At 42.2% G+C, this 24,881-nt stretch overlaps 1 protein-coding gene across 4 annotated transcripts in view; it reads right to left on the bottom strand.

Moving 5' to 3' along the window:
• The window catches only part of nup93 (nucleoporin 93), a 31,927-nt gene extending 8,257 nt beyond the window's left edge, over positions 1–23,670 (bottom strand). For 2 of the 4 annotated variants that reach the window (XM_021570122.2, XM_021570113.2), the window contains exons 1-14: positions 23,517–23,670; positions 22,177–22,363; positions 20,798–20,915; positions 10,761–10,823; positions 9,830–9,958; positions 5,022–5,096; positions 4,039–4,131; positions 3,774–3,913; positions 3,517–3,649; positions 2,970–3,127; positions 2,567–2,732; positions 2,125–2,218; positions 461–652; positions 94–220 (exon numbers count right to left, since the gene is read on the bottom strand). In XM_021570122.2, the coding sequence (XP_021425797.2) occupies positions 94–220; positions 461–652; positions 2,125–2,218; positions 2,567–2,732; positions 2,970–3,127; positions 3,517–3,649; positions 3,774–3,913; positions 4,039–4,131; positions 5,022–5,096; positions 9,830–9,958; positions 10,761–10,823; positions 20,798–20,915; positions 22,177–22,363; positions 23,517–23,580 (1,739 nt within the window). In that variant the 5' untranslated portion in view covers positions 23,581–23,670. Of the gene's footprint in view, positions 1–93; positions 221–460; positions 653–2,124; positions 2,219–2,566; positions 2,733–2,969; positions 3,128–3,516; positions 3,650–3,773; positions 3,914–4,038; positions 4,132–5,021; positions 5,097–9,829; positions 9,959–10,760; positions 10,824–20,797; positions 20,916–22,176; positions 22,364–23,062; positions 23,389–23,416 lie in introns of those variants that run through there. The other 2 variants (XM_021570130.2, XM_021570137.2) reach the window with 2 other exon arrangements.
• Between the last annotated feature and the right edge of the window lie 1,211 nt (positions 23,671–24,881).

Genomic DNA, 24,881 nt, shown 5'->3' on the forward strand with positions numbered 1-24,881 from the left:
GACATCTTGTAAATAATGATAGAGGTCTGAAGGCTCTCATCAAAATGAACCTGAATAGAAAGAGTAAAATGGCTGCAACGTAGCGTAACGTACCGTAGGAAGTAGAAGTACTGTAGAGCCTCCCGGGGGTCTGTGGACTCAAACTTGCGCGTGTAGAGCATGAGGAGCCGGATGAAGTTGAGCCGACGCACCATAGGGGGGTCCCCAGCTTCCTGACTCACTGAAAGATAGAAAACATTCACGTATCGGCTTCAAAACTACAATGATGTTTACCTAGAAATTAAGCCCCTTTTTAAAAAGGAATCAAGCATTGCATCCCTAATGAACAAAACCACATACTTCATGCAACAGTAAGTCAAGTCTCCTTCCAATATCTGCGAACTAAGACATCCTTTGTAGAACATGACTGATTGTCAATGTAGAGAAAAGTCAGACAGGTAGGTATCCTGACAGGACGTACACAGTTGTGCGCTCTGCCCTGATGACTTGAGCAGCAGCCGTAGCTCGTAGAGAACCAGAGCCACGTGAACTGCATGACTGCGTAGACGCTCCACCCGGAACAGGAAGGCCACAGCAGCCTCAAACTGGGCCGTGAGGAACAGCACCTGGAAGTACAGGAACGGCTGTTGGCTGGCCGAGAAGTGGGACTCTCCTGCAGATTGGAAAGGAACATAAATAAACTCTAAATCATTAGGATCACATTCACAACAAGAAAATGGAATATAGAACATGCTAATTCAATATAGATAAAGTCAGCAATTTACTGCCAAAACAACTTAATCACTTTCATAAATGAGGGATAAAAAGTATATTGAAAGCAGGTATTTTAAGCAAATAACATCGCATCATTGCTTAGGGTCATGTATAAAAATGCTGGGCAGGCCATTATTTTGGCTACCATTGCTATGCCTCCATGGGATGACAATGCCCCTATCCACAGGGCACGACGATCATTGTATGGTTTGATGAGGATGAAAAAGATGTAAACCATATGCCATGGCCTTCTCAGTCACCAGATCTCAACCCAATTGAAAGACTCCGGTGCGGTGCTTGAGACAGCGTTTTCCACCACATCAACAAAACACCAAATTATGGAATTTCTCGTGGAAGAATGGTGTCGCATCCCTCCAACAAAGTTCCAGACACTGGTAGAATCTATACCACGGTCCATTGAAGCAGTTCTGGCTCGTGGTGGCCCAATGCCCTCTTATGACACTGTATGTTGGGGTTTGCTTTATTTTGGCAGTCACCTGTAGTTGCTCAGTATTACAAATATTAAAACATTTTCAAACAAACTATTCCACATCAACTTGCATTAATCCCTCTCAGTGAAGCTCATGTTCAACTGAGTAGGAAGAAAACATGAATACCTCAGCCATTTTGAAAGGCAGCAGGCTTATCTATGAGTCACAGTCACCTTTTAATTCACTGTGTTAAAATGAGAGAGATAACAAGCCATGACTCATCCTCCAGGTGGGAGAGCTTTGCCTCCCTCTGTGGGATAAAACTAAAGAAAAGTTGAAGCTTTAAGAGTGAACAATGAAGCACTTCTTTATCCGAACAGATCAGATCCCAGGGGGGACTGAGAAGTGGTGCCATTACACAACTCTACTTTAAAAGTCGAGGCTTGGACGGTATACCGTCTATCGAGGTATTTTGAAATACAGACAATATGATTTTCAATACTACGATGCCCCTGCTTATAACTATCTAAAATGTGCCTCATAATGTATCTCCATGTCAGGGCTCCAGCTACGCAGGTATGGTTTGCTAACTTGATAGCTAAGAGGCTAGCTTGTAAGATCAAGCTTCTTGGTTACAGCAGAGACAAACAATCCCATCCTGGATCAAGACCCCTTCTGCCTAATTTGTTATGTGCGTCAAAATAAATCAAATACATGTTTTAACGTTTGGAAAGAAATAGTGCTCATATGCACTGCTGGTAATATTGTATACCCCAGTACGGTACAGGAACGGTATGAAAGTACTAAAATCTGAATACCGCCCAACCCTAAGAGTCCTCCAGTCCTAGCCAGTATTCTCTCTCAGAACAAAATTAGTATCCAGGTCTATTTTCACTTCAGTAGTCTGGCTGTCATGTATCCTGCAGTGTTCTGAACTCACCGTAGTCCTCTAGAAGCTGTTTCTGTAGCTGGGCCAATGTCAGTCTATCCTGAGGAGCACTGCTGCCGTCGTCATCGAAGCACACCTGGTTGAGCTGTGGGCAGGGTGGGCAGAACAGGTCTACATTAATGTCAGGGAGTATTGACAAGAGGCAAACCTATTTTACCTGACCCTCCCTAACTGGGCGGTAGTGCAGCAGTTAAGAGCGTTGGGCCAGCAATTGAAAGGTCGCTGGTTCAAATTCCAGAGCCAACTAGGTGACAAATCTGTCGAGGTGCCCTTGAGCAAGGCACTTAACTCTAATTGTTCCTTTAAGTCACTGCATAAGAGCATCTGCTAAATGACTAAAATGTAAATGGAGTATTGCTGTGTTTAAGGCACTATGTATCATGAACACTGGTAATATTAACATATATGCTACAGACTGGTATTCAGACAGCACCTTAAGCCACAGGTAGTCCTCGGTCTTGTCGGCCACCTCTCCATGGTTGTCTGCGATGTCACACTTCCCGATGAGGCAGTAGACGGCCCTCTTGTAGGGGTCAGCACAGTTCCTCAGCACTCTGCGGTAGTGGAGACGCAGCTTGTTCTCTGTGGCGGGGGCCAGGCTGAGGAGAGGACACAGCATAGGTCAGACAGAGCTTAAGACAGAGAGACAAAGAGTTGGAGAGAGGAGTACTAAGCAGATTCGTTTCTATTCATATGAGAAAAGCAAATCACACTGGTGGTTTGGTGTTCTGAGCCATGGTGTTACAGCACTTCAAGTTGCAGGAGAAAGTGAAACAGAGAACCTAGACCAGATGACTACACACAGTGGAGGTACACAGTATGTGTGAGGTTCCTACCGTCTGTCAGGGCTGTTCATGTACTCCTGGAACCAGGTCTTGAAGTCTCCCAGCTGGTGCTGAGCCCGGTTCACCACCTGCATGGCAGCCCCCAGGTCCCCACAGCGCAGGCAGTAGTAGATCAGAGCCCAGACTGGGTGACCCTCCACCTCACCATCCTGTTATAACACACACGGCTGAGTTTAGCTGTGAGTATCGGTTTTTATTTAACTAGGTAAGTCAGTTAAGAACAAATTCTTATTTCCAATGAGGGCCTGCCCCGGCCAAGCCCTATCCCAGACGAAGCTGGGCCAATTGTGAGCCACCCTATGGGACTCCCAATCACGGTCGGGTGTGATACAGCCTGGAATCGAACCAGGGTCTGTAGTGACACCTCTAGCACTGAGATGCAGTGCCTTAGACTGTTGCGACACTCGGGAGCATTACACGGATCTACACTACACTTAGTAAAAACACCATCTTGAATAATTCAGTGCTATGTAAGGCTGTGCACAGCGCTGATGTCGTCTCTAGCAGGATGTGCTGCAGTGTGGGGGCAGTACAATACCTGCATGCCTGGCAGAGGCCCTGGCAGTTTGATGTTGAGGAAGCTGCGAACCAGCTGATAGGTGCCAGGGACTCCTCCTAGCTGGGCCTGGTGCAGGTTCCCAAACACCGTCACCATGGTGTAGTTCTTATAGCTACCGTAGTGGAAACACAAAGAGAAACGTTAGTGGGGGGGGGGGGGGGTAACTACACAAGTGTAGTTTTATAATACATTAAGGGAGTGTTCATTCTAATTTAATGGTTCTGTCCTCCTCCGACCTGTTCTGCAGGAACTGCAGGGCCTGCGTGACGAAAGCCATCTGCATGTCCAAGGCCGTGCGGCTCTTCAGTGTGTCTTTGGCTGGGACCAGCAGCACGTCTGTCATCTGCTTCACCATTAACCACATGTCCGACACATTCTGGAGACACAAATACATTCATAAAAATGCCATAATTAGCCATTGAAGGGGAAGAAGAACCAACTAACGTCTGCAGATGGGGGGATAATAATGTGGAATGGAGACGTGGATCAGCTGGGACTTACCTTGTCATCCAGGCTGTCTGCCACTGAGGCACAGAGGTCTCCCAGGTTGGGCTGGACATGTCCATTCACTATCTTCTCATTAAAAACATAGATCTGAGGGACAATAAAAGGAGAGAAAACACTGATGGAGCAGAGGAGAGTGATCAGTGCTGACAGACTGAATGGCGACTGTTTCAGCACTAATGCCACCCCATCACCACAATCCAGTCACCCGGGGGGGCTACGATCGCATAGTAAAGTGATGGATGACGAAAAATAGAACAAAAAGGACGAAAACATTCAGGAGGTCATCAAAGGAGACCACAAAGACCTGTGGAAGATGACACTGCAGGCGATGTGGCGACACATTATGTCCTCTTTTACCAGCAGACGCTTTCCTCTTTCACCCAGAATGTACAGACTGGAGAGGACGAGACAGACTATCCTACACCTGTGAAGTGGGGCAGAGAAATTACCCAGCATGCCCTGGCTCTTTCAGCTAATCAATTTATCTGATCTGTTGCTGCCTTGCTTAGCATGACCCCATTACTATGAAGTGGACTAGAGTGCAGCTGCATCCTGACTGAGGATGTGCTTCCATTCAGCTCATGAGGTCAAATCAAATCAAATTTTATTGGTCACATACACATAGTTAGCAGATGTTAATGCGAGTGTAGCGAAATGCTTGTGCTTCTAGTTCCGACAGTGCAGTAATATCTAACAATTCCACAACAACTGCTTTATTCACACAAAAGTAAGGTTCCAGGGCACTTAGCTCCAGGCTGACTGGATGTATTACAGCCTATTGAAGTCTAAAATCATAACATAGGGAAATATGTAAAATACACAAGAGAGGATGGGTTTTGGTGATTCACATCTTTGAACATTTGAAATTAGATTAATTGAGGACTGCACTTCCCTTTTGGGCCATTTACTGTAGGTATCTCAGGCTAATCGTTCTAAGCGGTACTGCAGCGCAATCAGCGTCAAGCCAAATTACTGACCTGTCGTCCATAGGCCACCTCCACGCTGTCAAGAGCACTCCGTCCAGGAACTCCTGCGTCACTCACAAAGCTGGGCTGCAATACAGACACACAGGGAGACGAATCATGACTACCGTATGCACGTGAATGTAAAAATACAGAAGTGATTTCTGACTAAATAGAAAAAGGTAAAGGAAATGGAAAACCTAAGAAGAGTGAAGAGTGTTCGCTTGGTTGCTCATAATTGTAAAGTCATGACCAATGTAGCGTGAAAGCCATTGTGAACAAAGTTCACGCTTGAATGCAGACACATTCTAAATGCGAGCACGCACACGCACAAACATTTATCCAGATCGACCTTGCATTCTTCAGAACAAAAGGGACACACCCATACAATGTATGTTCAACGTAGAGGGTTGTCTAGGTAAGGGATAATCAACGAGGGGCTATGCGTTCTATGGAAAGCATGAACGACGTGGAAGGTGTGTGAGTGGAACTGACTTTCCACGGAGTTGCATTATCTTCCAGAGAACACTTAGAACCCCGAGTTGATTATCCCTTTTATACCATGGCTATAATTTAACACATTTGCCAGCAGAAATGTGTTCATTTGCCAGTAGAAATGTGTTCATTTGCTTATTTGCCACTAGAAATGTGTTCATTTGCCAGTAGAAATGTGTTCATTTGCCAGTAGAAATGTGTTCATTTGCCAACTAGAAATGTGTTCATTTGCCAGTAGAAATGTGTTCATTTGCCAGTAGAAATGTGTTCATTTGCCAACTAGAAATGTGTTCATTTGCCAACTAGAAATGTGTTCATTTGCTAACTAGAAATTAATTTGCTAACTAGAAATGTGTTCATTTGCCACTAGAAATGTGTTCATTTTCTTATTTGCCACTAGAAATGTGTTCATTTGCCAGTAGAAATGTGTTAATTTGCTTATTTGCCAGTAGAAATGTGTTCATGTGCCTGTAGAAATGTGTTCATTTGCCACTAGAAATGTGTTCATTTGCCACTAGAAATGTGTTCATTTGCTTATTTGCCAGTAGAAATGTGTTCATTTGCCACTAGAAATGTGTTCATTTGCCACTAGAAATGTGTTCATTTGCTTATTTGCCACTAGAAATGTGTTCATTTGCCACTTTGCCACTAGAAATGTGTTCATTTGCCAGTAGAAATGTGTTCATTTGCCAACTAGAAATGTGTTCATTTGCCAGTGGAAATGTGTTCATTTGCCAGTGGAAATGTGTTCACTTGCCACTAGAAATGTGTTCATTTGCCACTAGAAATGTGTTCATTTGCCACTAGAAATGTGTTCACTTGCCACTAGAAATGTGTTCATTTGCTTATTTGCCAGTGGAAATGTGTTCATTTGCTTATTTGCCAGTGTAAATGTGTTCATTTGCCAGTAGAAATGTGTTCATTTGCCACTAGAAATGTGTTCATTTGCCAACTAGAAATGTGTTCATTTGCCAACTAGAAATGTGTTCATTTGCCAACTAGAAATGTGTTCATTTGCCAACTAGAAATGTGTTCATTTGCCAACTAGAAATGTGTTCATTTGCCAACTAGAAATGTGTTCATTTGCCAACTAGAAATGTGTTCATTTGCTTATTTGCCAGTAGAAATGTGTTCATTTGCCAGTAGAAATGTGTTAATTTGCTTATTTGCCAGTAGAAATGTGTTCATTTGCTTATTTGCCAGTAGAAATGTGTTCATTTGCTTATTTGCCACTAGAAATGTGTTCATTTGCCACTAGAAATGTGTTCATTTGCTTATTTGCCAGTAGAAATGTGTTCATTTGCCACTAGAAATGTGTTCATTTGCCACTAGAAATGTGTTCATTTGCTTATTTGCCAGTAGAAATGTGTTCATTTGCCACTAGAAATGTGTTCATTTGCCACTTTGCCACTAGAAATGTGTTCATTTGCCAGTAGAAATGTGTTCATTTGCCAACTAGAAATGTGTTCATTTGCCAGTGGAAATGTGTTCATTTGCCAGTGGAAATGTGTTCACTTGCCACTAGAAATGTGTTCATTTGCCACTAGAAATGTGTTCATTTGCCACTAGAAATGTGTTCACTTGCCACTAGAAATGTGTTCATTTGCTTATTTGCCAGTGTAAATGTGTTCATTTGCCAGTGTAAATGTGTTAATTTGCTTATTTGCCAGTGGAAATGTGTTCATTTGCTTATTTGCCAGTGTAAATGTGTTCATTTGCCAGTAGAAATGTGTTCATTTGCCACTAGAAATGTGTTCATTTGCCAACTAGAAATGTGTTCATTTGCCAACTAGAAATGTGTTCATTTGCCAACTAGAAATGTGTTCATTTGCCAACTAGAAATGTGTTCATTTGCCAACTAGAAATGTGTTAATTTGCCAGTAGAAATGTGTTCATTTGCTTATTTGCCAGTAGAAATGTGTTCATTTGCCAGTAGAAATGTGTTAATTTGCTTATTTGCCAGTAGAAATGTGTTTATTTGCCAGTAGAAATGTGTTCATTTGCCACTAGAAATGTGTTCATTTGCCACTTTGCCACTAGAAATGTGTTCATTTGCCAGTGGAAATGTGTTCATTTGCCAGTGGAAATGTGTTCACTTGCCACTAGAAATGTGTTCACTTGCCACTAGAAATGTGTTCACTTGCCACTAGAAATGTGTTCATTTGCTTATTTGCCAGTGGAAATGTGTTCATTTGCTTATTTGCCAGTGGAAATGTGTTCATTTGCTTATTTGCCAGTGTAAATGTGTTCATTTGCCAGTAGAAATGTGTTCATTTGCCAGTAGAAATGTGTTCATTTGCCAACTAGAAATGTGTTCATTTGCCAACTAGAAATGTGTTCATTTGCCAACTAGAAATGTGTTCATTTGCCAACTAGAAATGTGTTCATTTGCCAACTAGAAATGTGTTCATTTGCTTATTTGCCAGTAGAAATGTGTTCATTTGCCAGTAGAAATGTGTTAATTTGCTTATTTGCCAGTAGAAATGTGTTAATTTGCCAGTAGAAATGTGTTAATTTGCTTATTTGCCAGTAGAAATGTGTTCATTTGCCAGTAGAAATGTGTTCATTTGCCAGTAGAAATGTGTTAATTTGCTTATTTGCCAGTAGAAATGTGTTCATTTACCAGTAGAAATGTGTTCATTTTGCCAGTAGAAATGTGTTCATTTGCTTATTTGCCAGTAGAAATGCGTTCATTTTCTTATTTGCCAGTAGAAATGTGTTCATTTGCCAGTAGAAATGTGTTCATTTGCTTATTTGCCAGTAGAAATGTGTTCATTTGCTTATTTGCCAGTGGAAATGTGTTCATTTGCCAGTGGAAATGTGTTCATTTGCCAGTAGAAATGTGTTCATTTGCCAGTAGAAATGTGTTAATTTGCTTATTTGCCAGGAGAAATGCGTTCATTTGCTTATTTGCCAGTAGAAATGTGTTCCTTTGCCAGTAGAAATGTGCACATGTTCCACTAAAAGTGTTCAAAATCCACCGAAGTAGCTAGCAAGTTTGCTAGATAGCTGCAGTAGTTGCCGTGATAACCAAACAGACTTGCTAGTTTAGCTAAACAAACCATCAGTCCTAGCTTGCCATTATGAAAATCTAATTCAACAATGCCAATGTTTTTAATTCAACTTTTGCTTTCAAAAGCAGCTCAAACATAGAACATGTAAGAACTATAGCCATTGAATTCTACCGTGCAAATATACAGCACATTACAAGAAAATAATGCACGCTCTAGAATGCCCTTCAAGCCAATCAGAAACAAGTATTCAAGAATGCCATGGTATAATGATTGCCAGCAGCATACCACCCTGCGTACCACTGCTAGCTTGCTTCTGAAGCTAAGCAGGGTTGGTCCTTGTCAGTCCTTGGATGGGAGACCAGATGCTGCTGGAAGTGGTGTTGGAGGGCCCACTCTTTCCACTGGTCTAAAAAATATACCAATACCCCAGGGCAGTGATTGGGGACACTGCCCTGTGTAGGGTGCCGTCTCTCGGATGGGACGTTAAACGGGTGTCCTGACTCTGAGGTCAATAAAGATCCCATGGCACTTATCGTAAGAGATGGGGTGTTAACCCCGGTGTCCTGGCTAAATTCCCAATCTGACCCTCAAACCATCACGGTCACCTAATAATCCCCAGTTTACAATTGGCTCATTCATCCCCCTCCTCTCCCCTGTAACTATTCCCCAGGTCATTGCTGCAAATGAGAACGTGTTCTCAGTCAACTTACCTGGTAAAATAACGGATAAATAAATAAATAAAATGCAGTATAAGGCTGTATGAGACATGGCATTATAAGAGGAGAGCAATATGAGCAAGAACTGAACACAGTAGAGGGTGTGTTTCTGACATAGGGAGTGAACAGCAGGTCAGACATGGACAATTGAACTGTTGGATAATAATGCAATAAGCACAGAGAAGGACAAAATCCCCCCAAAAATCAAAGTGTCAACTCCAACACACACTGTAGAATGTGCCAGAGCTACAGTTTAGGAAAGCAATGTAGCTACTGTGCTAAATACAGTAGATGGAGCCCTGAAGGTTTTCCTAAACAAAGCTGTCTGCATAAAACCAAGCTTGCTTTGGTAAAGACCGATAACATGTTGGAAAACCAAAACCGAATGTGGCTTTTCTTCATCCATTATTAAAAACAGTACTTTCCATATCTTTTTTTTGGAAACGTATCCATTTTTTATGGAAATTCTTACAAATTGGAGGCGGTTATTGAATTTCGCAACATCCATGTGGGTTAGTATCAGTTTTTGACGAGTGTGTATTTTTCTAAATGTGTGCAAATCATATATTAAGTATAGAAATGATATCTGGAGACTGACCTCTATGTCTTGGCTGAAGTCCAGAGCATCTTCCCCTGCTCCCAACAGGGTGTGCAGTACTCTTTGCTTCACCTGCTCCCACTGAACCAGCATGGACTCGCGGTGGTACTCCTCTGCCAAGAGGAACGTCTGACAGAAAACAAGAACACGTGAGCACAAAATAGAGAGAGATAAAGAAAAATGTAACTTGGACAGAACAATTTGAAAGAATTTGAGAGAACCAGGCTAGGTTGCATAAATGGGATAGAGAGCTTGTGATTTGTTAAAAATAGCTAACAATGCAAAACCTCTCGTCATGAGAGATATCTGTGCACAATAAACACCTCCAATCACCACAGTCACCCATGCAGGTATCCTGGGGCCCCACACAGTGAAAGTGAGATCTGGGACTTGGGCGGGCTCTTCAAACTGGGTCACGCCCTGTGATGCCTGGGTGTGTGGAGGGATGGGATTGTGAAGCTAAATGGGTCTGCATTCATGGCTGGTCCAGATTTAGCCAAGAACAGATTAGACAAGAAATAGACAAGGTCTCTGGATTCCCACCGGGACAGAGGATGATAATTGGAACGGTTCCTAATTAAAGCCGCTCTGAAGTCATGCAGAGGAAACCATTTTAGAAAGATAATAGGCTAAGGGTTTAATCGGAACAAGGTGAGCAAATCATGATTGGCAACCGAGGGTATGGGTTTATTATTTTTATTCAAAAGTGTGAGACTGATTGAAAATATAGCGTACGTATTTGAAAATTAGGTATGCCAAGCTGTCAGAGAGAAAAGTTAGGAGATACAATCTATGACCGAAACCTATCTGTCCCATCTGTTCATCGGGTATGTAAAAGAAAATGTAAAACAAATGGGATTATTAGATGTGGACATGGGGTGCAATGAGGGTGTGGTCATGGCAACTAGTCAGAGGAGAGTGCGCCACCTACCCTGCGACGTGACTCCTCGATGGCAGAGAGCAGCGCATTGTCCCTCTCATTCTTCAGAAAGCCCTGGAAGGAGAGAAATGGCTGGAGGTTAGACCGAATCTAGCCTACTTTCCACTTGACCACACACACATACACGGCTCCTGCAAGACGCTAGCTGCAAGGGCTCCTAAGGAGAAGAAAGAACTATCATTATCATGATCGCTGTGCTAAAAATGGGAGAAGCTAACAATCAGGGCGTAGCCCGTAGAAGCCTCCTCCAGACCTGACAATCTAAACATTCAAAAATTACTTGTTACATATCTTCTCAAGCGTTAAGACATTTTCATGCTCATTCTATACAGCTCCAGCCCATCGACCAATCCCAAACAGTTCAACAGAGCAAAAACCCAGAGCCCATCAAGGCATTTTACAGTTATTTCAACAGCCTGACTGATAAGCACCAGCCGATTAGACTCACAGCACCTGGCCCTTTGTCCCCATATCATCCCATTTTCAATTTCCTTAGGGAACAAACTCCAGTGGGCTGACATTCATCAGCATCTACATTCAACTGGCTAACATCATATACAAGAGATGGATGGATGCATCTTAAAGACTAAAATGTACAATGTCCGTCTGCGGTCGAAATTGTGATATAGCAAGCTTACCATTCAGTACCCCCCAAAAATGGCAGTACTATTGCGGTTACAATACCTACACACCTAAAATTGACCTCTTGTTTTCTCAAGTTAACAGCATAATGAGGTTAATGAGCAAATTTGCACACTGTAGACTGTGCTCATACCTTACAGAGTAAGCTAATTAATGTACACTTTGGAGGGCAGAGAAACAGCCTCCGCTCCCTTCGATGCACGAAGAGAAAACATTTTGTACCCAGAACAGGCAGAACCGCCCTCAGAGTAGAGCTGTAGGCTTGCACCAGGCAGCCAGAGTGGCAGGGGGAATGAAACTCACACACCCACACATACAGCAAAGATGTAGAACAGGGCGGTGGTGGAGGGGTCAATGCATCTAAATCAGGGTGGGGTTGGCTATGGGCAAGAATAAGAGCTAGCTTACTGTATGCCAAATGGTGGTGATGAAATCATCCACAGATCCATTGTGGATCGTGAGTAACCAAAGCCAAGCCCATGACTTTGACGCATAGTGGCCACCAGCCTGCCACAATGACACAGATACCCTGATAAGACACTGACAGTCTTCACAATGGATGTCACTCTCACTAAGCCCATCCTCTGTGATACTGGACAATGTCTTAATATAATCTAGGCTAAACACCGGCCACACCCTTCCACAATGTGAGGACACTAACTTGCCCTAAAAATCAGATAATTTAGCCTATAGTTGCTGTCCATATTCCATAAGAGTCGGTTACATAAGAGACAGTCTCATGCCTTTTGGAGAGGAATTACCTTTTATGCAGACGTGACATTTTCAAAGCTGAATAGGGTAATGTCATACTTGAGTTTGCGATTAAAAGGGGCAATCCAGTGCAAAAAGTGATTTAACTTCTTTAATGTGTTATTTTATTTTCACACTAGGAGGTTGAAATAACACTGAAATTGTAGAAATGATCATTCCCCTTTAGAGCTTTTTGAATAAATAAAAAACAACTGGAATTTTGGCCTGTTGAGGGGGAATAAAGTTTTTGGCCCAAAGCACATCACAATCTGATCTAATTAGTCTGACCAATGACCAGTAATATTTTATTTGCATATGTATGCTCCTACTTTGAAAGGGTAAGCAGGGTAGGCTCTAGACGATTAGACGATACTATCCACCAATCAGGGCTGAGTATGTAAATATATTTACATTTGTATCAACACGATCAGACTGAGCATTTCAATAGCAAAAGGAAGCTCATGGAAATAAATGATCAAATCTATATTTGGAGCTATTTTCATGAAAAAAAGTGATACATTTGACATAGGGATTTTAAAAGATGGCATGGGGGCTTTAAGGCCTGCAGGCACACATGTACACTTCCTCGTCTAACATTAGGAGATACTATAGAAATGTGAACATTCAGAAACAGCAGACTAGGCAACAAAAAAGAGTAAAACTCGGTCCTTTTACAGGTGTCAATAGGATATATAATAATATATAGCAGCCTATGCATTCTTTCAGATAATGGGCCTTTTCCTGCAAACCGTCTCGGTCTTGGCGCCCGTCATCTCCAGGACGGACGGAGCAGCATCCCCCTTCCCCCTCACAGCTGCTTCTGCACCATAGCCCTCCCCCTTGCCACAGGCTCAAACCCTCGCCCCTGCCTGTCCACTCCATCACATCACCAGACATCAGAGTGGCAGCCGTCCGCGTCTTGACTGACAGCTATAAATTATCATTGACTTATTACTTCTTCAGCAGCCGACCGTCAAATGACAAAAGTAAATGCACAGTGCGGAGAGAGCTGAGGGGGGGGCTTTTCAGTATCACAAGAGCAGTAACTATAGATAAATCAAAAGGATGATTTCCTGCTGTATCTTGCCAATTACATTTCTTGCTCAGTCATTGTGCTGGGTCCTCCCATCCTCCTGTCGTCTGTGGCAGAGAGGAGCGCCCCCCTCAGGAGATTCTGCTCTCCAAATGAAACAGGTTCTACCCAGTTTGCACCCTAGGAGCTGACAATGGAGCTATTTATATACCAGGAGAGCTCAGGTCATGTCTCCACACACAGCAAGACATACAAAGAGGAGAAATCTGAATAAATGTATTCATTCCTAATGATGTGGCATTGTGTGAAGAATAAAACGGATAATGCGTTTCAGTCTATGGTTCCCAGGAAGCGAAGGGTCCAAAAGGGAGGGGGAACTTATCCGCATTTTCAGCAATTAATGCATTTCCAAATAAACCTTAATTGAAATCATACACTGTAGGCCATCATTTCATATTTAGGCAACAATAGAATCTCTAAACTCCATGAGTAACGCACAAAGAAGCTGTAAACTCCCTGGATCTTATATTCATGGCATTTATCCAGCAAAATATACATATGCAGTATTTAACCCAATATAGCCAGCGTGTCTGAATCTCTAGAACCTTCTAGATAATTGCATTGTCCCTCACAATTTGTATTGCGTATACTGCTTAGGTTTTGCAAGAACAGAAAACATTCACTATTGTTTACTAAAGTAGAACTCGAGAAAAGAAAAGGTACTGCATAGGAACAAATACACACGTTACACATGCTCCATAACACGATGCTGATACGTGTCACATACATGCGCACATACAATATTTGGCACGGCTCGGTCAAACGAGCAGTCTAAAGCAATCTACGGGTTCAAAAATTATGCATTTTTAATTCACAAATGATCGTAATTGTACTGTCTGCACATGATTACACCACCACAAGAAAAAGCATTCTATAACATCTTAAAATAAATGATCTGTCATCTGGATTTGTTCAATTCTGTTTCAAGATTTTCCCTTAGTGTAATGCTGCTCAGCAGTTCCACAGAGATAATAAAAAAAACTACATGTGACGGGTCAGTAGCTAAAAACCTGCAGCTCATCTTCATTTACTCTGAGACAATGAGTGGAGTACGGGAGGTGAAACCGCACCCTTGTGCCACTTCCTGTGTAGAGAATAAGCATTCATTTAAGTGAACACCACCATAATCATCGTTATCATCTCCATAGTCACAGACAGAGTGACAGGAAGCAAGGAAAAGTAAAGAGAAGGTGACAGACAGATCTTCACACAGACAGAGCAGATGTATGAGCGCAGTGGGTCTGTGTGTGGAGGCAATACTTACTCATGCTGTGGCTCTGCCTGCCAGGCAGGGAGAGAGAAGAGGCGCAGGTAGCCAGGCGTAGACAGACCTATGCCTGACACTAAACACACTGCCCCGTCTCTCCAGCTGAAGAACTGAGCCGGAGCCATTCTGGGGCGTTTTCGGACCCTCCGACGGGCTGGCATCGCAGATGCTGCACCTTCCTCACGCAATGTGGGCCACTGGTGTGAACCCAGATATGTACCACATGAAGGGTTACTGTAGGCTGTTTTATTGTTGGAGGACTGTACCAAGTCATCCCTCAGACACAGGGGGGGATCAAGGAGGAGTGATCACTCAACCTCACAGGTCTTCCCTCTCCATCAGTAGATCCTTCCCCGCCGCCTGCTTCTTTCCAGCATCCCTGCTGTCCTCTTCTCTCAGTACCACTCATTTCTTCCTTTTATACATATGCATCATACTCTTTTTCCCTCCTCCCCCAGCGCAATGCAATTAATGTAATGGATTTTCTCTCCCTCTGCTGATGGCTTCCGACATCCTGTCCAGAAAGTGGGCTAATAATCCTCTTAAGAGTCATGTTTAGTTAATGAGAAGGGTGCAGTGGCTTCTCAGGGGGGTATACACCGAGTCCACGGCTGCACAGACCAAGACACAGGCTGCACAGACCAAGACACAGGCTGCACATGTGAAGCTATTTTCCCAAAGTCTGCTGTAGCAGCAGCTGCGCTTATCAGACTCTGTCAAGAGAATGCATGCCATCACTATAGCTGCTCTCAGAGAAAGAGGGGGAGGGAGAGACAGGAGGAGCAGAAAAAGATGGAATAGAGAAACAGAGCAGGAGAGAAATACTTCTCTGCCATTTTATCATTCCACTCTTTTTCCTCTCTCTCACCCCTATTCTATTTTCCTTTGGGTTTTATCCTGTCCATCATTTCTCTTACTGCTCCCTCTTTCTCTCCATCCTTCCCATGGTTATTTCTATCACCCCTTTCTCACCCTCAAATTGTTTTCCTTTGTCTCCATCCTCACTGATGTGACCCACATCAACACATACAAATATAACAAATGGCCAAAAATGCAGAGTAGGCTACATAAATCATATGCATTCGCAACCATGTATACTACAGACATCATTCACACCTTAATTCCCCTCTCTGAGCCACCCACATAGAGATAGTGGCTACGCCTCATCAGCATCCAGCTTTTCCTTTGTGTTAGCCAAGCTAACCCTTCAGCACATGAACATACAGTAAGTACTACAGAGTGCAATCACGCTCAATGTAAAAAACACCACACAATATTATCACCAGTGCCTAGGCTACTGAAAAGACCAAGCCATGGATGCAGTGCAGACAATGGGGAGAATGTCAAAATCAGTACCACCTCATATACTACATACAAGTATAATTTCCCGGCCTAATTGCCGTGATCAATGAATAGCTCAAAGGTTGGCAATACATAGGCTAGGTATGACAGATATATTACTTAGCAATCAAGGAACACACAGTTTGTATTGTAACATAGGCTATTTGAGAAAAGTGAATTTCATTGTCCCCCAGTTTGAGAACAATCAATCTAATAGCTTTTCTGTACCTTGACTAAACTTTACAAAGGCTCCCTGCCCTTGAGGTTAACACATGAGCCACCAGTAATGTGAGAGTAATTGTGGCTTTATACAGCAAGGCCACATAGGCAATTAATGGGACATACGTTTTGGAAACCTATGAAAACTATCATGTGAAAAATAGACAGAAATACAACTATGCATAGTGGATAGGGAGTACAGTACAGTAGAAGGCCAACCACTTCCCACTGTGTCTGGCCCAAGCACTCAACTGAGTCCAGCTAAAAGGGCCTGGTTAAATCCTGCCAAGAGGCTAAGTGCACTTCCAGTAAAACCAAGGCTCCACTCGGCCAGCCCACCACACGTCAGGTTGAAGATTATGGAGAGGGAGCACTGGGGTCATCAGAAAATGAGGAGATCAATACAACACCCCACTCATTCCTCGACTATCTGTGGCCTTCCCATCCCCGCTCAGAGACCCACTCAGCCCATGTTAAAGGCCTAATTGGAATCATAATTTTCTTATGGTGTGGATGCAACCTCATCTAGAACAGGCTAATCAATACATTTGATTTTGTAATATTATCAACACTGCTAAAATAAATATTGTAGTGTCAATGTCTTTTTACCCAGTTAAGAGCAAGAGAGAACATTGTATGTTATAGTTTGACGGTCTGGGAGTGGCCAAAGGATGGCAGCCCCTCCATGGCCGGAACGATACCAGTATCGTGATACCCGTTAGTATCGCGGCAAGGAAACAGAATACAAAATTGATTTAACTTCTTTAGGAAAACAGCCCTAATGTTGGAAACAAACATTATGTTGTCATCCATTGCTCATCATTAAGCTTGGGGCCCTGGGTCTGAACCCCACCCTGTGCAACTGGGTCCTGAACTTCCTGACGGGCCACCACCAGGCGGTGAAGGTAGGAAACAACACCTCTACTTCGCTGATCCTCAACATAGGGGTGCGTGCTCAACCCACTCCTGTACTGTACTCCGTTCACCCATGACTACGTGGCCACGCACACTTCCAACTCAATCATCAAGTTTTCAGACGCCATAACGGTAGTAGGCCTGATTACCTACAACAACGAGACAGCCTACAGGGAGGAGGTGAGGACCCCGGGACAGCAGTACCAGGAAAATAACCTCTCACGCAACGTCAACAGAAAAAAGGAGCTGATCGCAGACTTCAGGAAACAGCAGAGGGAGCACGCCCCTATCCACATTGATGGGACCACAGTGGAGAAGTTCCTGACCTCATCCAGAAGGCGAGGTCAGTACAGGTGCATCAAAGCTGGAACCAAGAGACTGAAAAACAGCTTCTATCTCAAGGCCATCAGACCATTAAATAGCCATCGCTAGCCGGCTTCCACCAGGTTAACCAACCCTGCACCTTAGAGGCTGCTGCCCTTGGAATCACTGGCCACTTTAACAATGGAACACTAGTCAATAGGTTTGCAGATTTTAGGGAATATTCAGAGGTGGAAACTTTCCGTGGGAATTAACAGGAATATATGGGAATTAACGGGAGTATATGCAAATTAATATTAATACTACTTAAAACGTAGATGTTTTTGCATTGGATATATTTCCCATATCATCTGGAGACAGAAACATAAACCTTTTACCTTATCTTAAGTAGACAATTGCAAATGATTAAATCCTTCCAATTGAAAATAAATACAAATTAGTTACGAATTGAACTTTAATTAAATGTTGACTCTTCACACGGGACAATTTCACTGAACAACAAAAGGGAATATTTGTATTTATTTAATTTGACCTTTATTTAACTAGGCAAGTCAGTTAAGAACAAATTCTTATTTTCAATGACGGCCTGTTAGAAGGTTGTCTTCCTCTCAGGCTTCCATGTCTTCTCCCTGGACCTCCTCAATGTCCACCCCTTGAACATCAGACTGAGGCCTCATCGTCACTGTCACTGTCCAACCTCTTTGAGGATGGCTCATCGTCAGGCGCAAAAAGCCTATAATTTGCCCGTTTTGCCACCAATTGTTCCCATCTTGTATTGGTCAGAAATTGTTAAATTGTTTGCTGTAGGCTACTTTTTACTAGTTAACAACAAATCATGTATGTCATATAAAATATATTCACCCAATAGCATCTCATTAGTGTACAAGATCTTGAGAATCAGCTGTACATGTGATGTAAGTGAGCACTGTGCATGCAGAGGGTTGCAATTCCATTGAATTGAGAATAGTTTAACCAAAATATGCCACAAGACCTAGAATTGCCTTATGTGTTTCCCACAAAAAAAAGGTTCACTTTTATAAGCTAACCCTTTTGATGAATTTAAGCAAAATTCACCAAATTCCAGTGCTTAAGAATTCCAGAAATGTACCAGAAAGTTTCTGATCCTTTGCAACCCTACCAGTCACTTGAATAATGTTTACATACTTCTTTTTTTATCTTATATGTACAGTTTAAGTCTGAAGTTTACATACACCTTAGCCAAATACATTTAAACTCAGTTTTTCACAATTCCTGACATTTAAAAATTCCCTGTCTTAGGTCAGTTAGGATCACCACTTTATTTTAAGAATGTGAAATGTCAGTAATATTAGAGAATGATTTATTTCAGCTTTTATTTCTTTCATCCCATTCCCAGTGGGCCAGGAATTTACATACACTCAATTAGTATTTGGTAGCAATCCCTTTAAATTGTTTAACTTGTGTCAAACATTTCAGGTAGCCTTCCACAAGCTTCCCACAATAAGTTGGGTGAATTTTGGCCCATTCCTCCTGACAGAGCTGGTGTAAATGAGTCAGGATTGTAGGACTCCTTGCTCGCACAAAATTTTTCAGTTCTGCCCACAAATTTCTATAGGATTGAGGTCAGGGCTTTGTGATGGCCACTACAATACCTTGACTTTGTTGTCCTTGAGCCATTTTGCCACAACTTTGGAAATACGCTTAGGGTCATTGTCCATTTGGAAGACCCATTTGTGAACAAGCTTTAACTTTCTGACTGATGTCTTGAGATGTTGCTTCAATATATCCACATAATTTTCCTCCCTCATGAAGACATCTATTTTGTGAAGTGCACCATTCCCTCCTGCAGCAAAGCACTCCCACAACATGATGCTGCCAACCCCGTGCTTCATGGTTGGAATGGTGTTCTTCGGCTTGCAAGCCTCCCCCTTTTTCCTCCAAACATAACCGTGGTCATGATGGCCAAAGAGTTCTATTTTTATTTCATCAGACCAGAGGATCTTTGTCCCCATGTGCAGTTGCAAACTGTAGTCTGGCTTTTTTATGCCGGTTTTGGAGCAGTGGCTTCTTTCTTGCTGAGCGTCCTTTAAGGTTATGTCGACATAGGACTCGTTTTACTGTGGATATACAGTGGGGCAAAAAAGTATTTAGTCAATTGTGCCAGTTCTCCCACTTAAAAATATGAGAGAGGCCTGTAATTTTCATCATAGGTACACTTCAACTATGACAGACAAAACGAGATAAAAAATTCCAGAAAATCACATTGTAGGATTTTTAATGAATTTATTTGCTAATTATTGCCCCACTGTAGATACTTTTGTACCCGTTTCCTTCAGCATCCTCACAAGGTCCTTTGCTGTTGTTCTGGGATTGATTTGCACTTTTCGCACCAAACTATGTTCATCTCTAGGAGACAGAACGCGTCTCCTTCCTGAGCAGTTTGACGGCTGTGTGGTCCCATGGTCTCTATAACAGTCACAGATCAAGAGAACACTGGACAGGGTTTGAAACCCACTAATATGCCATGTATCTATTTTGGTTCTGAACAGATCACATCAATGGGTAATTCCATAATATGAAACCAGTGAAAGTATGGTTGTTTCTGACCTCTGATTACTTTGACAATGGCCACAAATATTTGTCCATTTTTTTTGTGTGTTTTTTTCCAAATCACTAGACATGAGTCTGAGGGCTTAGAGCCCAAATTCGTGTGACAGACGGTGGTAAGCAATAACTATCTTTATCCGCAATTTGGAATACCATCATTCCTACAAAAAAATTTCTGAGAAATTAGCCCTATTCACATTTGACCTATTTCAACTCTAAATATATTAACATGTGGTAGTTATGAATCTTATTAATGCTCTATTTAATGAATTTTTTATCAGTTGAGGCAGAGCAATTAATCCAATTCTGATGCTAGCAAAATTCCTCTGTTGGAGGATTAAGAATCAGAAGGGAAAATCAGGAATCCTCCAACCAGGATTTCTGGAAAGTTTACAACCCTACATCGCCCCCAATTTGAATCAAATAGGCCGAAGATAATTAAAATTAAAGGATGTTGAGTTAACTTTTGTGAATGCATTTAAACAACAAACTCAGCATTGCAGGCAGTGGGTTTGATATAGGCTACAGAACGATGAGTAGAGATTTGGACACTATACACTTGTCAGACATCTTTCCCTAGACAGAAAACATTTCTAATCCTCCCACCAGCAAGAGACTGCAATGATCCTCCAACAGAATCCATCAGCCTTTTGCTTATTAGCATAAAAATCATTACACAGTAAACCTCAGCTGTGACATTAACAGAACCAGATATGAATCCGCCAGTTTGACTAAAAGCATAATCTAAAAACCATTAATTACCATCACCTGCCTGGCTGCCCTTGACTCTGAAAAACACAAAAGTGAAGGTCCTGACATACAACAGGACAGATGTGGATGAAAAAGTAGCCCAAAGCTCAAACAGCCCCACAATCGTAAAGAGAGTGTGAATACCTGGATGTCAGTGTCCTTCACTGGCTCTAGAGGTTCAAAGGTGGTGGCAGCACTCAGGCTCTCCAGACGCTGGGAGATGTGGAAGATGTCCAGGCCTCTGGACCCAAGGAGGATGGACCTACAGGGAACAGAGGAAACAGCAAATTCCATTTGTTTAGTAGACTATCCTCTAGAGCCTCCCATACTCAGGCGAACCGAGGTCCGGTTGGGCTTCGACCATATAAACACACATAAGACATGGAAAGATTTGTAGAATTGCAGGAAAGTATCTTAAAACTGCTGCATTTTCTCTCCGGCAAAAAGAGGGGTGTGAACAGTTTGGGGTCGCATTGGTTGCGAGGGTGGGGTTCGTTACTATGCCGAGAAATCAATTTCTATCTGAACCTTCGCCACCTAGGACATTTGTGTGACTGGACCTCCTCAAATAGCACTTGAGGACCCCTGCTCTAGAGGGCATGAAGTAAGTTGAATGCAATGCAGAACATAACACAGAGCTACACATCTCTAACATAAGATAGCTCCCATAAACTTGATGTCCCAGAGTACAAATACAGATGACAATGTAAGATGAAACATCTGCCCACTATCTCACACAATAGTGACAAGATCACGTAATTGCAAGCAGCCTATAAGCAGTCATATGTATTGTCATCTGAATAATAGCCAGTCATAATGATGAGCTTTGTGCAGGTAACATCAAAATCTTACTACCCTCAGGCTCCTTCATGACAGGGGAAATCATAAAATAATAAAAAAGAGACGTTTATTAGAAAAGGACCCCACTTCAAATCTGATTTGAAATAATATCACAGACTATGAATATCATCTCTACAATGAGTATGTTTACATGCACATAATTGGATATTAAACTGATTATGGCATCAGTCATGTAAACGCCTTACTCTGCTTATCTTAAACAGTCGTACGGTAATAATCAAAGTAAGCATAAGCCGATTTAGAACATCTGATTTTCTGCACAATCTTTCAGAATTATTAGGACATGATAACAGTTTAATCGGCGTTCCAGTGGTGTATTTGATCTGCACATGTGCCAGCACCAGGCAGCGCAGGCTTCCTCTTATGCACAAGTGAAGTGAGTTCGGAAAAACTGAAAGTATGCATCTTAGAAATAGTAAACATACAAATTTTATATGTCCAAACTCAGAATCAAATAGTCTTCACAAAATAACAAGTCCCATTAGTAGCCTGATTTCAGATGTGTCCATATAAACAGGATTAGAGAAATTGTGCTTCTTGCAAAGCATGTAAACTTTTAAACAAACTATTATATTAACCTGACTATGCACAATCATTATTGTGTGCATGTAACAGTGCTCAATAAGAAAATATCAGTGACTGATACCCAAGAGAGAACTTACGCTTTCACATCAGCAGCGTCTTGTGATGTTCGAGTTAAGGTGCGGGAGCGTAGCCTCTCTCCAGCCTGCTGGATCTCCTGAAGGTTCCTCTCAACATGAGGAAGCTCAGACACGGCCTCAGTCTCTGCTGCAAGCTGCTCTGCCTGCTGCAGGAGTTCTCCAAAGCCCTCCGCTTCCATGGCAACCACTGGGAGTCAAGAGACAGGATGGCTGGATTAAAACAAATATAACTATACTGGGTTAAATGGCATGCAGTCTTCATGACTCTAACCTAACTATTAAAAATACTACCTAGTCAAACCATTACTCTGTTCCAGCTGGCTGATAGGAGTTATTAGATCGGTACAGTTTGGCATAGCACAGAGAACAATGAGAAAAGATTTTAAATAGACAATATGGCTGCCTACACATTGTTGGATGACTTCATGGAGCAATGTTTTGTTTTTTAACTTTATTGACAGAGCGTTTTCTAAAACATTTGTTGTCTTCTTCGAAGTTGGGAATTGAGGAAGTAGGCTATTGCCAAGTTAAGGTTGGTCGAAAATTCTCTATAATACACCAACAAGTACCTAACCTGTAAGTAAGGCTGAGTTAGCCTGTAACAATCTGACTGCTAGCTATCCTAATCCTTGCTGGAAACATGTCATTTAAACAAATCATTGACTGTCTGCTGTTTAGGCCTAATGACTGATTCCAGATATCAATCATTCCAGATACCACAAAACATTCTTGATTAAAACTTTTTTTTAAATAAAAATAAAGGCTGTATGTAATGTTAGTGTATGTAATTATGTTCTCCAGACCAGGACTGATCACTGGACTGGTTCTATATAAATCAGTGTTTATTAATATGTCACGGGCCACACCATGTACAAACTAATCTTACCCTTTTCCCCAGTCGTCAGAAAATCGAACCCAACGCGCGCATGCCCCCTTAGCACGATTAGCTATTAGGCTAGCTTGCTATCGTGGTGAGCCTCCGAATAGATTTTGATATGACTGTCTACAAAAACTTAAATACGAATTACACATTTTATGCCATCAACATTTTAAAATAAGTCATTAATTTAGCTAACGTTAGACAGGTACAAAGGAAAGCACGTTAGCAAACTGGCTAGTGTCATGCTTGGCAAGGACAGACCGCGTACTGATGAATGGTGCTAGTATCAGCTAGCAGGATAACTACAATAACTAGTATCATTCCTTGCTAGTTATAACGCGTATTAGCTGGGCAACTTACAAGATGCCTAGATAGCAAATGATCCTTTCCCTTGTTCCACAACTAATAGTTATAACAGTTATTTTGCGCTTATCTCATTTTTTCCCCCCGTCGTACATACATTTTACCCCGGCACTTCTGAGGTCTACGATGATTGGATGATGTCTCGTTTTCCAAAACGACATTGCGCTTTTTACTTGTGGGCAGCTCTCTGCCGCCACCTGCTGCGCCGGAGTGTAATGGAGGTGGTAGATCGAGAAGTCTCGCAACCTTGTGCCTATATCGTCATCATGAAGGAGTGGGATCTCAGCCTCCAACCCAAACCCCCTTTTGGTTGAGTCTGCCTCATCCTCATTAGGGATGGAGACAAAATTATCATGTATTGCAATTGTCATTTTTCAATCCCTTCATGTGCTGGCATAACCGACTTGCCTAGTTCAATAAAGGTTAAATAAATGAATACAATATGCCTTTTTTTATAAAGTGTGACAGGCCTGCAATGCCTAATTGGTAACTAAATCTCCAAAAAGTAAACACTCCTCAACCTAATCTACTATTAAATCACTCATCTCAAAGCAGTGTTGACATGCAGGTTGAACTGTGTTAGAACAGTTTATTCACGTGTCACTCCCTTACAATGCGTGCGCATCATTTGTGATGTTGGCCAACCCATCTATACATAAACAAAAAAGTAGTGGAAAAAGGACAATTAGGCACTTAAACTTCAGACCTGTGTGTAGTATTTAGATTTGCATTGAAGATTAGATACCAGCAGGTAGCAGACACTTGGTCAAGGACAGGTAATAAGATCTTAGATTTGCAGGAACCACTGAGTCAGGACTGTGTGACCTTCACATTGTCCCCACAATTACTCTGCAACAGCCTACTTGAGGGCCATACTTTGGTCCCCAACAGCAATTGGTTCCCATGTGTCTCCCATCCAAATACTTACAAGCCTATTCTAGCCTTCATTGTTAGGGAGACACAGTATAGCATATTGTGGATACGTTTACTCAGGCCATTTAACATTAAAGAAAAGGGTTGTCTGAGGTGGCTGTCCATCCTGGTCTCAGACACAAATTGGTATGATATGTAACTTAACCTAAGAGGGTAACCAGAATCACAGACAACTAGCATTTTAACTTGATAGCATGTTAGCTAACCCCTTCCCAAACCTAACTAGCTAAATATTAACCACAAACTGCTTGGAGTAACTCTGGATTGTAACTTGTCATGGTCAAAACAGTGAGACAGTAGCTAAGATAGCGAGAAGTCTGTCCATAAAGCACTGCTCTACCTGATCACTAACAAGGCAGGTCCTACTGGCCCTAGTTGTCACAGCTGGACTACTGTTCAGTCGTGTGGTCAGGTGCCACAAAGACTTAAGAAAATTACAATTTGCTCAGAACAGGGCGGCATGTCAATCGTTCATGGGTCAAAGTGAGAGGTTGACAAGCTGAATGCTCCGAGCTCTGTATAAAACTAC

Source organism: Oncorhynchus mykiss, chromosome 2, assembly GCF_013265735.2.
Source record: "Oncorhynchus mykiss isolate Arlee chromosome 2, USDA_OmykA_1.1, whole genome shotgun sequence".
Lineage (NCBI taxonomy): Eukaryota > Metazoa > Chordata > Actinopteri > Salmoniformes > Salmonidae > Oncorhynchus > Oncorhynchus mykiss.